At 37.4% G+C, this 12,966-nt stretch overlaps 1 protein-coding gene across 1 annotated transcript in view; it reads left to right on the plus strand.

Annotated features, from left to right (window-relative positions):
- Positions 1-12,966, plus strand: part of NAV3 (neuron navigator 3) — a 423,218-nt gene that overhangs the window by 140,852 nt on the left and 269,400 nt on the right. Inside the window, 1 exon segment of the mRNA XM_083807523.1 lies at positions 1-11,480. This exon segment is cut by the window's left edge and continues 22,816 nt beyond it. Coding sequence (XP_083663649.1) covers positions 11,238-11,480 — 243 coding nt within the window. The 5' untranslated portion in view covers positions 1-11,237.

Consider the following 12,966-nt stretch of genomic DNA (forward strand, 5'->3'; position numbering starts at 1 on the left):
TAGATTTTTCTGAGCTCCAGGTACTGCTGTGTTATGTGGACAGACAGGGTGGGTTGAAACCACTAGTATGCTCAGGAATATCTCTGTGACTCTGCTGGCTTCTTTGTACAGCAAACAAAGGGTGGCTTAAAGGTAGTTTCAAAAAAAAAAAAAAAAGGAAAAAAAAACTATCAGGATATATTTTTAAACAGAAGTCATCAAACAGAAGTTCATAAGAAGGATTCGTATTTTGTTTAATCAAAAAAAGAGTTGGTATATAATACAAAACAAATGAAATAAAGAAATATTTTCTGCTGGAGAAAAACACACTGGAAATAATTATACTAGGGATAAAGTTTACTTAATTAGTAGAAAGTATATTTTATTGAAATGATTATTATTTGTAATGAGTTGGATGATTACAAAATAGTTGTGGAACAGTTTTAAAGACACGTGTTTAGAGAAATTTTGAGCTGTCTGCTAATCAAATTCACAGCAGTCTAGAAATAAATTAATAAACTAATAAAATGTTCTGCAGTCTTGAATAAGAGCTGGGTAGTCATGCCTGCTGCCTGTGTCAGCACTGAAAAAAAATCTTTTTCTGTATTGTTCTTAAAGATTTTCTCTGTGGAAAAAAAAGTTCTTAAAAATGTTCTTCTCTTGATATTTACGTTCTCAGTAGTTACATTTTCCCTTGATTTGGAAGTAAAATATTTCCAAATAGGATTCGTGTTGAAAATACCAAATATTTATGATGTCAACTTGTAGAATAGCCTGAAGGGAAAAAGAGGGTTAGGGTAAAGAACTGGAATGTTCACAAGTGTGTTGGAGGATAGAAATCTTAAACAGTGTAATATTTATGAGCAAGCAAGAGGCTACATTCTGCTCTCAATTACTCTGGCATAAATCTAGAATTACTCATTGGAAGTTCAAAGTTTTTGCTGCAGATTTACACCCATATAACAAGGAACAGAGTTCAGTTCTGTAAGGGTGGGAAAATCAATTTGGCCAGAGTTAAACTAGCCTGAAACTCAAACTCTAATCACAGAAAGAAATCTTTTCCAGGTCAAATACCAGATTGTGCATTATGTATCTCTCTTTTTCTTTCTCTTTAGCTAAGATATGGAGGCAAGCATATAGCCCTATTCCTTGCAGTAGCATCCCATGACACTAAGCATTGGACTGCTTTTTATTGTCTAAGGCAGAGTGAAGTGCTCAGATACAGTAGAATTGAGAAGCTTCACAGAAGACCAAAAGGAATCAGGACTAGAAGAAGTATTTTCTCTCTTATAGCTTGAAGGAGTAGAGTGCAAAAGGTTGAAGGTGTAGACTTGCAAAAGGTTAGTGCTCAGGGAACCACAGGAGAATAAGAGGGAAAAGACAGTTAGAATCGAAATCCCATATTATGGGATACTAGGAAAGGAAGAGGTCTTTCCCAAATTGAAGTAAGTTTCAGAAAAGACATGAATCCTTTGACAGGTTGTCAGAGTCCACTTTTGAATATTTGCTAGTGACAGATCCCAGTATTGCTCAGGTGGTTTATCCTGCAGAAATTGTAATGCTGTGCTATGATGGTTTCTGAAAAGAAAATAAATACCGCCTACACATCTTGTTCTTATTCTGGAGAAGATTCTCTCACTGGGTGCAGGGAAGGGAATGGAATGAAAAATAAGTCTTTGAAAGAGAGTAAAAGAAAATTATGAAGGAATAATGTATGGAATCTAATTATACCTTTTCTAAATGTAGTGAGTGAGACTGTGTCGATATGGCTCATGCTTGGCTGACTGAGACGGCTAGAATTATGCAGTTTTGTACCAGCCAAAAATCTTTCTGGATCTATCAAGAAAGTTATTGAATCATTGGCTGTGATGATACACAAATTTATAAAGAACACCTTTTTTGTAGATAATGGTCTCTGACTTTGTCACCATTGAATGTTTGCATGCCACTGTTGACATTTTCACTAGTGGCTGTTAACTTAGTGTTTACCGAGTTTTAGCCAGCAGTATCTGTTTAACTGAATGCTCCAGCCAAGTGACCAGTTTAGTCTCCCTTCTGTTTTTGATAAAGCTGTTCTTTGTTCATAGCTCATCCTAGGCTTATTGTTAGGTGGAACAAAATTATTTTGGGTTTCTATTTTTTTTTTTATTTAATTTGTGAATGCTGATGTTGCTTTTATGGCTGCCATATGCTTGTTACATATGTCAGTTCTAAAAGCCCCGCTGATGGATGAAAGCTGGGAGAGGAGTTTTATCATTTGTCTCCCATCTAGCACTTTTCTTGCACTTGAAGGTAAGTCCAATATAATAAATAACCAAAGCCTTTTTTTTTTTTTTTTTTTTAACATGCCACATCTGTAAGGTAATATTTCTCCCCAGCATGCTGAGAAGCAGGAAGGAAGCATCTAACATCTGCAGGATTTGAAGTTATTTTTGACAGCTGTGTGCTATTCTGTATTTCTTTTGGGGGAGAAAGATAAAACAACCCAGGTGAATTGCTCAAAGTACATTAACGTCTGTCAGACATGTTAAACACACGTACTCATATGTAGATAAAGATACACACAAAAGATAAAATTATGTATCTATATACAGAGTGGTGGTGAGAAAATATGTTTTGATGACCTGAAAAGCTGCTATTTTAATGTACAATCAGATTTCTGTTAAGGTGGAACAAGGTATATGGTATACTATAGATGGGAGTTGTTTGGTAATGAGAAACAGCAGTTCAGCCTTGACACCTATTGATCAAAAACCTGGCAGGTTTGGTCTAGAGACATGTAGGATCCATTTCAGCATTTGGCCTGGAGCACGCTCTGATCACAGAAGAACAGAGTAAGGCACAAGCTTTCAAGGCTAAATGTAGGAAATGTTCACATATGGCCAACAGGAGATAGAATCAGACAGCTGAGATTTTTAGTATATGCATGGGATCTGTATTTAGTGCAAGAGAAGAACATTCACTTAGAGCCAAATAGTACGTGGTCAAGATTTTTAATTCATATTAATATTTTGTGGGTAGAGATGAGTGACCTATCTGCTGGAGCTCCAAGTTGGCCAAGCAAAACACAAGCCACAGCAAGTGTGGTGATGAGCCCTGGTGAAGAAATGTTGCTAAAAACTGTGTACCTTTATCATAATTTCTTGGTCAGAGCAGGCCTACAGCCCAAAGTCACAAGCAGAGAGATCACGTCTGATTCCAAAAAAAAAAATAAAAAGAAATCTTAGTGTGACTTCCAAATACTTTATGATATTTGATATTCACCTAAGAACATGAGATCTAAAATGACAGTACTGGCAATAGCAAGGATCCATCAGTAAGTATATTGCGTTTCACCATTGGAAGGAGAAGACGTGCAAGAAAGGTGTATGGAAACACGCATACAGGGAGTAATGCTTCTCCCAGCATACCCATCCAGCATCAGAGTAAAGCAAATGCCAGATTTCAATTGGAAGTGTTGCAAGGAAGGTAATGTAATGGTGGTCTTATATGTCTCCACTAAGAACTACAATGTTTGCCTATACTAGCACTCTTGTCTGCAAAATGCCAGCTGGTATCTTCTGAATTAGGGCAAATGATAGAGGTCTTTTCCAGCCTAAATGATTCTGTGATTCTATGAGTCTATGAAATGCAATATAAATATGAAACATTTACGCGGTTAAATAAAATGAAGTTGGTATTGTAAGGAATCTTATTTGATAACAAAATAATGATGACTATCTGCCAGGAGAACAAAACTAGTAACAGGAAATCAAAAACATGACTTGGATCATTCACCTTTAGTGATAAGCAGTGAGGACTAACAGGTAATATTATACAATAATTGCACCTTGATCAAGGTATGGGGAGTTAGAAGGGTAGAGATGTTACAGCTAGCACAGTAGGTATTATAAATTATGGGTGATGCAAGCCAGCATTAAATTACTACTGTCTCAAAGCAAGAAGGAAGTAGACAGTAGGCTGTGAGTCAGAAGTGCTCCTCCAGCTGCAGTGCAGCTCACACTTGTTTAAGGTCAAATATCAAAGCTAGTCTCTGAAAATCTATCTTTGTTTTCAAGAAGTATTCCTTATGTATTAATGTAGTCTTTTTTTTTTTTAATACCTATTCCTGACCTTTTGCTCCCAACCATTTCCATGATTATTAAAAAATTGTTCTTTTCTTCACTGCTGTCTATATTCACTTCTAGCAGAGCAACTGTACTTCATATCTCTGAAACTCTCTGTGCAGTAATTTCCATTGACTGCAGGGGTATCTGCTGGTGATAGTGAAGCTGATTGACTTCAAAGTCTCTCAGTGTTGTTGCCGCACTTGGCCAAGAGTCTGCTCATGACTGTAGCAGATGTTTTTTTTTTTTTTTTTTTTTAATAGACCAACGAGAACCTTATGGAGCAGTTTTTTACTTCAGTCCTGAAGTGAATGCCAGCATAGCTATGACTTTGAAACCCTCTATCAGAACAACAGTGCTTGTAAGAGGAAAGTTTCCCTTTCCAGCAGATAAAAGCATAGGTTGGCACTCTTGCCTGCTACCTGATGGTAGCTAATCAGCAGATTCCTGTTTAGTCTTAGTTGGTTTATCTTAATGGGTTATTTTTTACAGTTTGTTAGAAAATTTCACAGTAAGTTTATTGTGTGAAGAAATTTTGGATGAAAGTACTGAACAGTTCACACTTAGTATTAAGAGTCAGAACAGCTTTGATTAACTTGCAAACATTGTCAGTTTCCTTCTCATCTAATTGGGACTTATAAATGTCTCTTTAGAGTCATAAAATATTCCACTGAGATTTTAGAGTGTATGTGCAGTGGAAGAATTTTGTTCTAGGGGGATATGTGTTGAGAGCAGTAGTGATGTGAGAGAATTTATATGGACCAGTTTTGGGGGAAAAGAAATATCATTATGACCTCCTTCAAAACGTCAAATAGAGCAAAACTACTCCCATTGATAACATTGATAAAAATAGGTCAGGAGTTCTGTTCTTTACCACTTTCACTGAAAGTAATGTTAAAAATTAAGAACTTAATCATGAGTTCTAAAAAAAAAGTCTGCTTTTGTGTTGTCTACCTTAGATATTTCTCCAGTAATTCTAAAGAGAGCTGGAACACTCCTAAATGCCCTCAGAAGTGCTTCTTTGGTAATGTGGCAGTGAGGTCATGTAATGCATTCGAAGACACAAAGATATAGGGCATGCAAGAGTTGAAATCAGTGAGTCACTATGGCACAACAAAGATGATACAAAGCCAGAAGTCCCTTCAGAGATAGCAAGCTGGATGGAGAAGACAGTGGAAATTCAGAAGAGAGTGGAGAGACAGAAAATGCCAGTGGCCAGAAGGATGCTGGAGAAGCCAGTGTGCCTGCTATGGACACTGCTGCCTGGAGAGAGTTTGTAAATGGGAAATTGAGGATACAAGGAAGGAAAGAAAAAAACAAAAACAAAAACAAAAACATAATACTTTGATTCTTAGGATGAATGTAATCTTTCAGACTAGTTATGCATAATGAAGTTACTGGAGGGTTTCTTTGTTAGCTGTACTTAACAGCAGCTTTGGGAGTCTGCAGCTTTTGTTATTTGGTCCATTTACTTAGAAAGGAACAAATGGATTAGTTTTTTTTTTTTTTTCATTTTTTCTTTTTCCTTTCCTCTTTCACCTCCCAAAGAGGGAAGCTGATGCTTTCATTAAGCTTTACCAGCTGGCCATATGGAATAGTCAGTAGGTCAGTATGTAAATACTTACATAGTGTATTCAGTTGCTATTAGTCCTTTCTTATTCTTACAACATTTTTGTTTACACTTCTCAATCCGATAGTATTTAAGCTTGATTCCTTTGAGCCAAACAGTCCATGATTAAATACAGTGCATAACAACAGAGAAATAATTATCATTTTTAACTCACACAGATGTATAAGTCAAAAAAATCTTTACTCAAGAAAGAGGGTACTGAGTTCCCGTGTAGACTTTGGAAGGTCATCTAGCCTCATGCTTCCACTTGACTAGATTTTGCAAGGATGTGTAAAGGTTTGATACCATCCGATGGAAGATGATGCAAATGTAAAGCATAAGTTTCAAAAGATCTGGTCATGTACATCAGCTAATGCATTCAAACCTATAAACTTCTGGATGAGCTTTGAAGGGACAAGTTGCTCAGAGGATAAAACGATATCCTTATTTAAAAGTTGTCTTCTTTGAAAAACTTCCCCAAACATTCAGCCAAAGCAGAAGGATTTCCTTTAGGAAGCCGGATGCACCTTTTTCTGTGACTGTAACAGGGCTTTGGATTATATATCTTTTGGAATTCCAAACTGTTAACAAAAACAATAGCAGCTTACTCAGTAGCATTACACACTGTGGATAAGATTAAATACTAGTTATGTGTGTTACCTTGAGACTAATAGAATCACCTAACTTTCGTATTAACAAAAATAATGTAGGTAGGATTATGCTGTGAACATGAGTAAGAGCTGAACAATTTGTCTCATCAGTATGTGTTAGATGTAACATATTTTATTGCACCAAACACGGCATGCTTCTTGTTTTAAGTCAGCACTAATATATTAAAAATGTTTAAACCTGACTTATCTGGTATATTAAATAAATCATAATAAAGCTGTTTCAGATACCTTCAGTACTTTAGTATCGTTGGTTGCTCTTTCAAAGGTACTGTAATTGATTCCAAGAGTTCTTTGTCCCCAGCTGTTTCTATTTGGTGAAGAACTTTCTGCTCAACCTGAAATCATTGCGCACAAAATAGTGTGATTGTATCGGTGCATTCAAACTCCTTCAGAAGTTGGCCTGGCTCTTGTAAGCTATAGACACAGCTGTTACAGCGGTGGGATGAAGCAGGGAAACAGCTCAGAACAGACCTCTGCAGTCTCTGGACCCCTGACATTTCCTGTTTGACCCAGGACACATGCAACAGCTTCCTTGTTGAAGATCATAGACCAGAAGGAGCAAACAAATCTCTTGGCTCCACTTTTGAGGCAGGTGTCCCCTCTCTTGATATTTCCTGTGGTCTGGGAGACATTGCCAGCTGTCTGTTCAGTTCATGCAAGCAGTTTATCTGAGGGATGGGGGTAGAGAAGGGAACAGCCTTCATGGGACTCACTCTGGTATCAGATGTGATGAAGGAAAGGAAATTTATGCTGGGGTGTTGCACTGTGAATGATTATTCCTGTTAAGTCTTTAGAACTAAAATTCACCTTAATAGTACAACTGACAGATACCGTCTTTTATTAGGTTAGTTGAATTTCAGGTGTGTTTATTCTTGTTTTATGACATAAATACTATAGCTTTTTCTGGAATTTAGGAATAATCCTTAATGCATACATACTATCTTACTTTGATGTATAGATAATTTATCTAACTCATATTTTCTGTTAAAACATTGATTGCTTGATGCTTTCAGAGTCATGCTTTACGGCCGGGTTGTCATCATTTTCAATCTTTATTAGAAAAAGAAGTAGTTCTGCCTTCAACATCTCAGTGGAACTGTCACCGCAGTTGACAAGACTTCTAAGAATTGTGTCATGACCTTTGTTCTGTTTTGCCATTTTTTTGGTCTCTCTTTCCTGTTTTAGCTTCTTTCCTGACATCCCACTTGAAACATTGTCCTCCCTTTGTTTCCAAACCTCACATGTCTTCCAGTTTCCTCATAACTCTCTAACCTTTCCTGTAAAACTTAATAATTTCCCTCATGACAGGGCTTCAGCCATGATCTGTGTCCAGCCTGCATCCTGAATCTGGATGATGTCCTCTACCTGCCTGGCTGGAGGATGTCTGAGGATAAATACCTAACAGTGTAAATGAGAAACCTACAGGTCCTCTCTCTGTACAGTGTGGTTAGCTTGACTTGTTTCTTTGCCATCCCTTTCTAGAAATGTCTCTATCAGCTTCGCACAACTAAGTGAAGGTATGTGTCCCTTGTTTCTATCTGCCAAATCTTTCTACTCACTTCTTTCTCTATCCAGCCAACAACACTATTGTTCTTCATGCCAGGCAGTCCAATAATCCGATGCTGTCTTTGACTTCATGTAACCCCAGGTCACAGGTACTTCTAGCAACTTCTCCACCTCTGGTTTCTCACCGGTAGGCCTTCTTTCTCTTTGAGTGCTATTCACACATATCTAAATCAACTTCATCTCTTTTTTGGATTCTCCGTGGCAGCCTTGACTGAAGGTCACTTAATTCCCTTCCTCAGAGATACCAAGAACAATCCCACCAAATTCATGAATTCGAGGACACTTCCCTGTCTGGTGCAGACACCTTGTATCTGAGGTGCTGTGCCTCGCCTAGCCAGCTTCCCTGACAATACCTACACATGGTACCAGTTCGTGTACTTTGTCCACAGACATTTTATGCTGTGCTTTCTTGTTCACATGGAAACCATTAGTGAAACATAACTGTTAAATACTATTTTCCCCTGATATCCTTCATAAAACCTACATTCAGGCATGCAAAAGCCTTTAGAATGAAAAATGTAGGTAAATGATTTCTAAGGAGAGCAGATGTTTGTTTATTTATCTTTTGCTGTGAATTAGAATGAGAGAGAACAAAAAAGGAAGACTAGATTTCTAACCACGTTCTTACCTATGGAGTGTCATTATTGTTTTCCTCCATTACCTTTACTGATTCCTGCAGAAATCTTGTAGATTTTTCCTTGTATCTTCAGCAGATCAGAAGTGCTTCTGGGTTTTATTGTTGCAAAGATCTAGAAAAATGGGATTCTGAAGTTGATGGCAGTGAGCTGGTAGTCATAATATAATTAATAATTATTTTGAAAGAGTAATAATTATCTTGAAGGAGTAACACCAGCTTTGCATCATTGTTTCCAAACCCTTTTGGTTATGCATTGCAGATGACTTTCTCCTGGTAAGCTTGCTTACTTATTACTTTTAGGGTTTCTGTGCTGGGAAAATGGGTTGCAAAAGAGACTGTGGGTATCATGACCTCATCATTCGTATTCAAAAGAAGAACAGCAAGATTGCCATAATACATTACTTTGTAAAATTATAACCCTGAGAAGTAATAAGATTCAATTACACTTTTTTGGCAAAGTTCTGTTTAAGAAAGTATCTGTCTCATGACTCTAGTTTACTCTTTGTCTTGATTGTTGGTCAGCAATCCTCATGAGGATTTTTCATCTCCTCAAACCTTGCAAGAGATAAATCCCTCTTTTCCTGTGGTCCGCTTCAGCCTTTGCATATGTGCACTTTCTAAAGTGTTAACTGTTAACAGTTGTGTCTCAGAAACCTAAATTCCTTACACAGGCACAGTGCTTTATGGTGCTGGAGAACAAATGCAGACCGCACAAGGAGCTTTCTTCCCCTTCGCTCTGCACAAGACCTGAAATAATACACTGAACACGAATATTCCTCCCATTGGAGCAGAGTGGTGGATCCGGTGGGCTGATCTTGTCTAAATTGCAGAGCAGTTACCTATGTATAGTCTTCCATAAAGCCCACTGCTCCCACTGTTAGTGGTGGCAAAACCCGGGAGAAGATAACCAGAGGATGCTGAAATGGGTTTGCTGATCCTCTGTACACATACTGCAAAATGCAGGAGATTCTTAAACTAGGTCAGATTCACTCCTGTGAACTACAAACAAGAATAGCATAGTCAATATAGAGAGTTGAATTTGTAACTGATATGTCAGCATGATCTTTGTAAATGAAAGGTAGAAGACAATACTGTGTAACGTAGTTTTATTCTGCAAAATAATCTCAAAAGGTGGCTTAGGAGATTTCTTTTAGTCAGCTCATTTACACTGTTTTCTTTTAAATGCTTTGTGTAACTTACCATCCTCAACTTGAAAACTTAAAAGTCCAGAAGACTCTTATTTCCCTTTGGGCTTACATCTTAGTGTGAAGAGTATGTACTTTTCATGTACAGTATAGTTAATATCATGTAGGATAGTAGTGGCAGAGTAGCATTCAGATTATCCTCTCTCTCTTTGTTTTATTACAGTAAAAAATAACAAGAAAAACATGTAACATTTTTGTCCACAATACTAAGTGATAAAATCCCATAGGATTTTAATGGTGTGGCATTTTTAAACTTTTTTTTTCCTTATATCACAGTTTAAAATGGGTTCCCCTGCTATAGGTACTCCAAGGAATTTACAATTGTCCTTTTAAGTAAGCATTTATGTTGCTTAGCAGTTTGGACTGTCCATTGTGGCTCATTTTATAGCTTCCTCTGTCTGCCTATATGCCTTGTGTTTTCATGTAGAAGGATTTAAAGTTGCTAGCAAGAATATTTCTGTGAACAACAAGCAGAAATGATGCTTTGGACATGGACTTCGTGGAGCTTTAAATGTTTTTAGAAAGGGAAGTGTTAAAACTGAATAGATGACGTTAGCACCACCGCTAAGAAAGAAAGAAAGAAGTGCCCTGAAAAGCTGTATTGACTAAATCTCCTAACAATGCTCGTGATTTTCCTATATCCTGCTCTGTGTTTTTGTATGGATTTTTCATAGCACAGGCAGACGTTACCCACGCTGTGATTCAGCGTCTGTTCCTAGCCACGCTCTTGCACGATTTTAACCTGATTTCACGGGAGGAACAGGGAATGAAACACCGTAGCTCATGGTTGTCAGCAGTGAAAAATAGCCAGGAATCAGACAAACAGCTTCATTGCTGAGATTATTTCCGGGATAAAAACTCTTCCAACAGCTGTTTGCTTTGGCCACTGCTCAGGTCCTTTTTTTCTTTTTTTTTAAATCAGAAAAAAAAAAGGCTTTTTTTTTTTTTTTTTTTTTTTTTAAGATGTGGGCTGGTTATTTATGTAGTCAGGAAGAGGTCTCTGCTTCCAGTGTTGTGGTCTCAGAGCTGTTTTGACAGTTGGAGTACGGAGAGATTTCATCTCCTCTCTCCTTCTTTCTCTCCCATCCTTCATTCATTTAATGCGCAGACCTGGAATGCTGTAGGAAGAAGAGAAAGCAAATTTATGAGTTCTTTAATCCCAGACAGGCAGCTTTGTGGCAGTTACCTTCAAAAAAAGTTCACGCCCCAAAGGAGTGTTTAGTCTTACGGAGCCACTGACTCACCGAGCAGCGCGTGTGAGTGTCTGTGAGGGAGAAGGGCAGAGATGAAGGAGAAGTTTTGCTTCCTCGTGAAACTCGTAATATTATTGTTTTAAGGAGTTTTTGAAAAGATGACTGCTACTTTTGTTTAAAGTATTTGTTCTGGAATTGCTGAAGCTGGAGTCTACCAGACTGAGGTCAGGAGCATTTTCTTTGGCAGAAAGAAGATACATTTATAGAAGCCATGCCTGTGCTTGGGGTTGCCTCCAAGCTAAGACAGCCAGCCGTAGGGTCAAAGCCTGTTCATACTGCCCTCCCGATACCAAACCTTGGCCCCACTGGCTCGCAGCAGTACTCACCAAAGTCCTTGGAGCTTACTGGGGCAGAGAGCTCGATGCTTTCTTGTCAGCTCACGTTAAAGTCAACCTGTGATTTTGGAGAGAGGAGAGCACTTCAAGGAAAAACCCAGGAGATTGAAGATAGCAAGGTTAGTTGTAAACTTTACCTGCAGATCTGAATTCTCAGAAAATGTTGATTTGCTTAGACAAAATCTTATAGAAACCTGCTGCATGTGGAGCTTGGGTGTAATTGGGTAAATGATAGACTTTTTCTGTCACCAGTGAACTTACATAGCAGCTTTGTAAATTTGGGGTTGCTCAGTGTTGTTGTTTGAATAAATTTTCTAGTTTTTAAATATTAATGCGAAGCTACTGATAGAATAAACTTCACAGAACATTTTGATAAGGATCGGTAGAATCACAAGTAGAAAATAATCATCCCAGCACCCAATAAACAGAGCAATGAAATGACAGCATTAAAAAAAAAATAATAAAAAAAATAATTGGCTGCTTCATGTTATATTATGAAGTTTAAAAAGAGCTCTCACGCCCACACCTATTCCCACAGGGAGGCTCTTTTAAAATAAAAACAACTAATTGATTTTCTTTTCACTTTTCAAATTATCTGGCTACACTTGCAGAACTGCTGAACAAGAAAAACAGCTTCCCAGTGAAAAGTCCCTGTGTTTTTCTCTTCTGCAAAGTAGCTTCTTGCTAGCCCCAATCTAGCTCTGATTCATTGTGATTAAATTATATATATATAAAAAATGTCTGAAGTAGGATGCCAAGACACTTTTAGACTGTTTAAGGGTTTGATTTTTTTTCCCTTTGTAAGGGGGTACTTTTTGACTCATAATCATTAAAAAAACTTCTGTTTGATTTTCTTTTAGTCTTTCTGCTGTAGTTGAAAACATTTTTCATGTTTTGAACATGAGTATTAAGTCCCTTCTTGTCATTCATGTATATTCCTGTAGATCTTTCAGTACATCATGGCTGCATGTGTTGTTTTGCAGTTTCAGCAAGCAGTGTTATGTGAGGTTGCCTCCCCTTGCTTTTCTAGTACTTTTGGTTTGTGGAACTGATTTCCAAACTCTTATTAAACATACATTTGTAGTTGCTTCATATTTAATCTAAGGACACTTAAGTGTAATCACAGCTGTAAGAGTGTTGAGATAGATATAATATATGTACTTAGTTTTCCTTTGTGTTTAGTTACTGGGTTAATTCAGTATTCGTGAAGAAAGTTGGTTTTATGGTTAAAGCATAGGGTTGAGATCTTGAACATTTGGTTTCCTTTTCAATCCCTGCCACATATTTCCTATAGGATATTGGTCATGTCACTTAATTTTTCTCTCCGAGTTCTCTTTATCACCTCTCTCTGCCTTTCAAACATGATGAATTGGAGGTCTCAAAGGTGCTCTATAGAAACATAGAGAATGAGCAGACTGTTTATCTCTTGATTACCAAAAGTGATGAACAACCCTCTTCTGTGACATGAGTGCAACATGAAGATAAGAATAAAACTTTTCAACACAGTATAATTCCTGCTTAGTTGTTTATTTTTAATAACAAAATTTATTCAGTGGTTATTAAATGGCATGTATTTTAGATTTGCAAGTACTATTTTCAGAAGAA

This window comes from Anser anser (genome assembly GCF_964211835.1).
Source record: "Anser anser genome assembly, chromosome: 1".
Lineage (NCBI taxonomy): Eukaryota > Metazoa > Chordata > Aves > Anseriformes > Anatidae > Anser > Anser anser.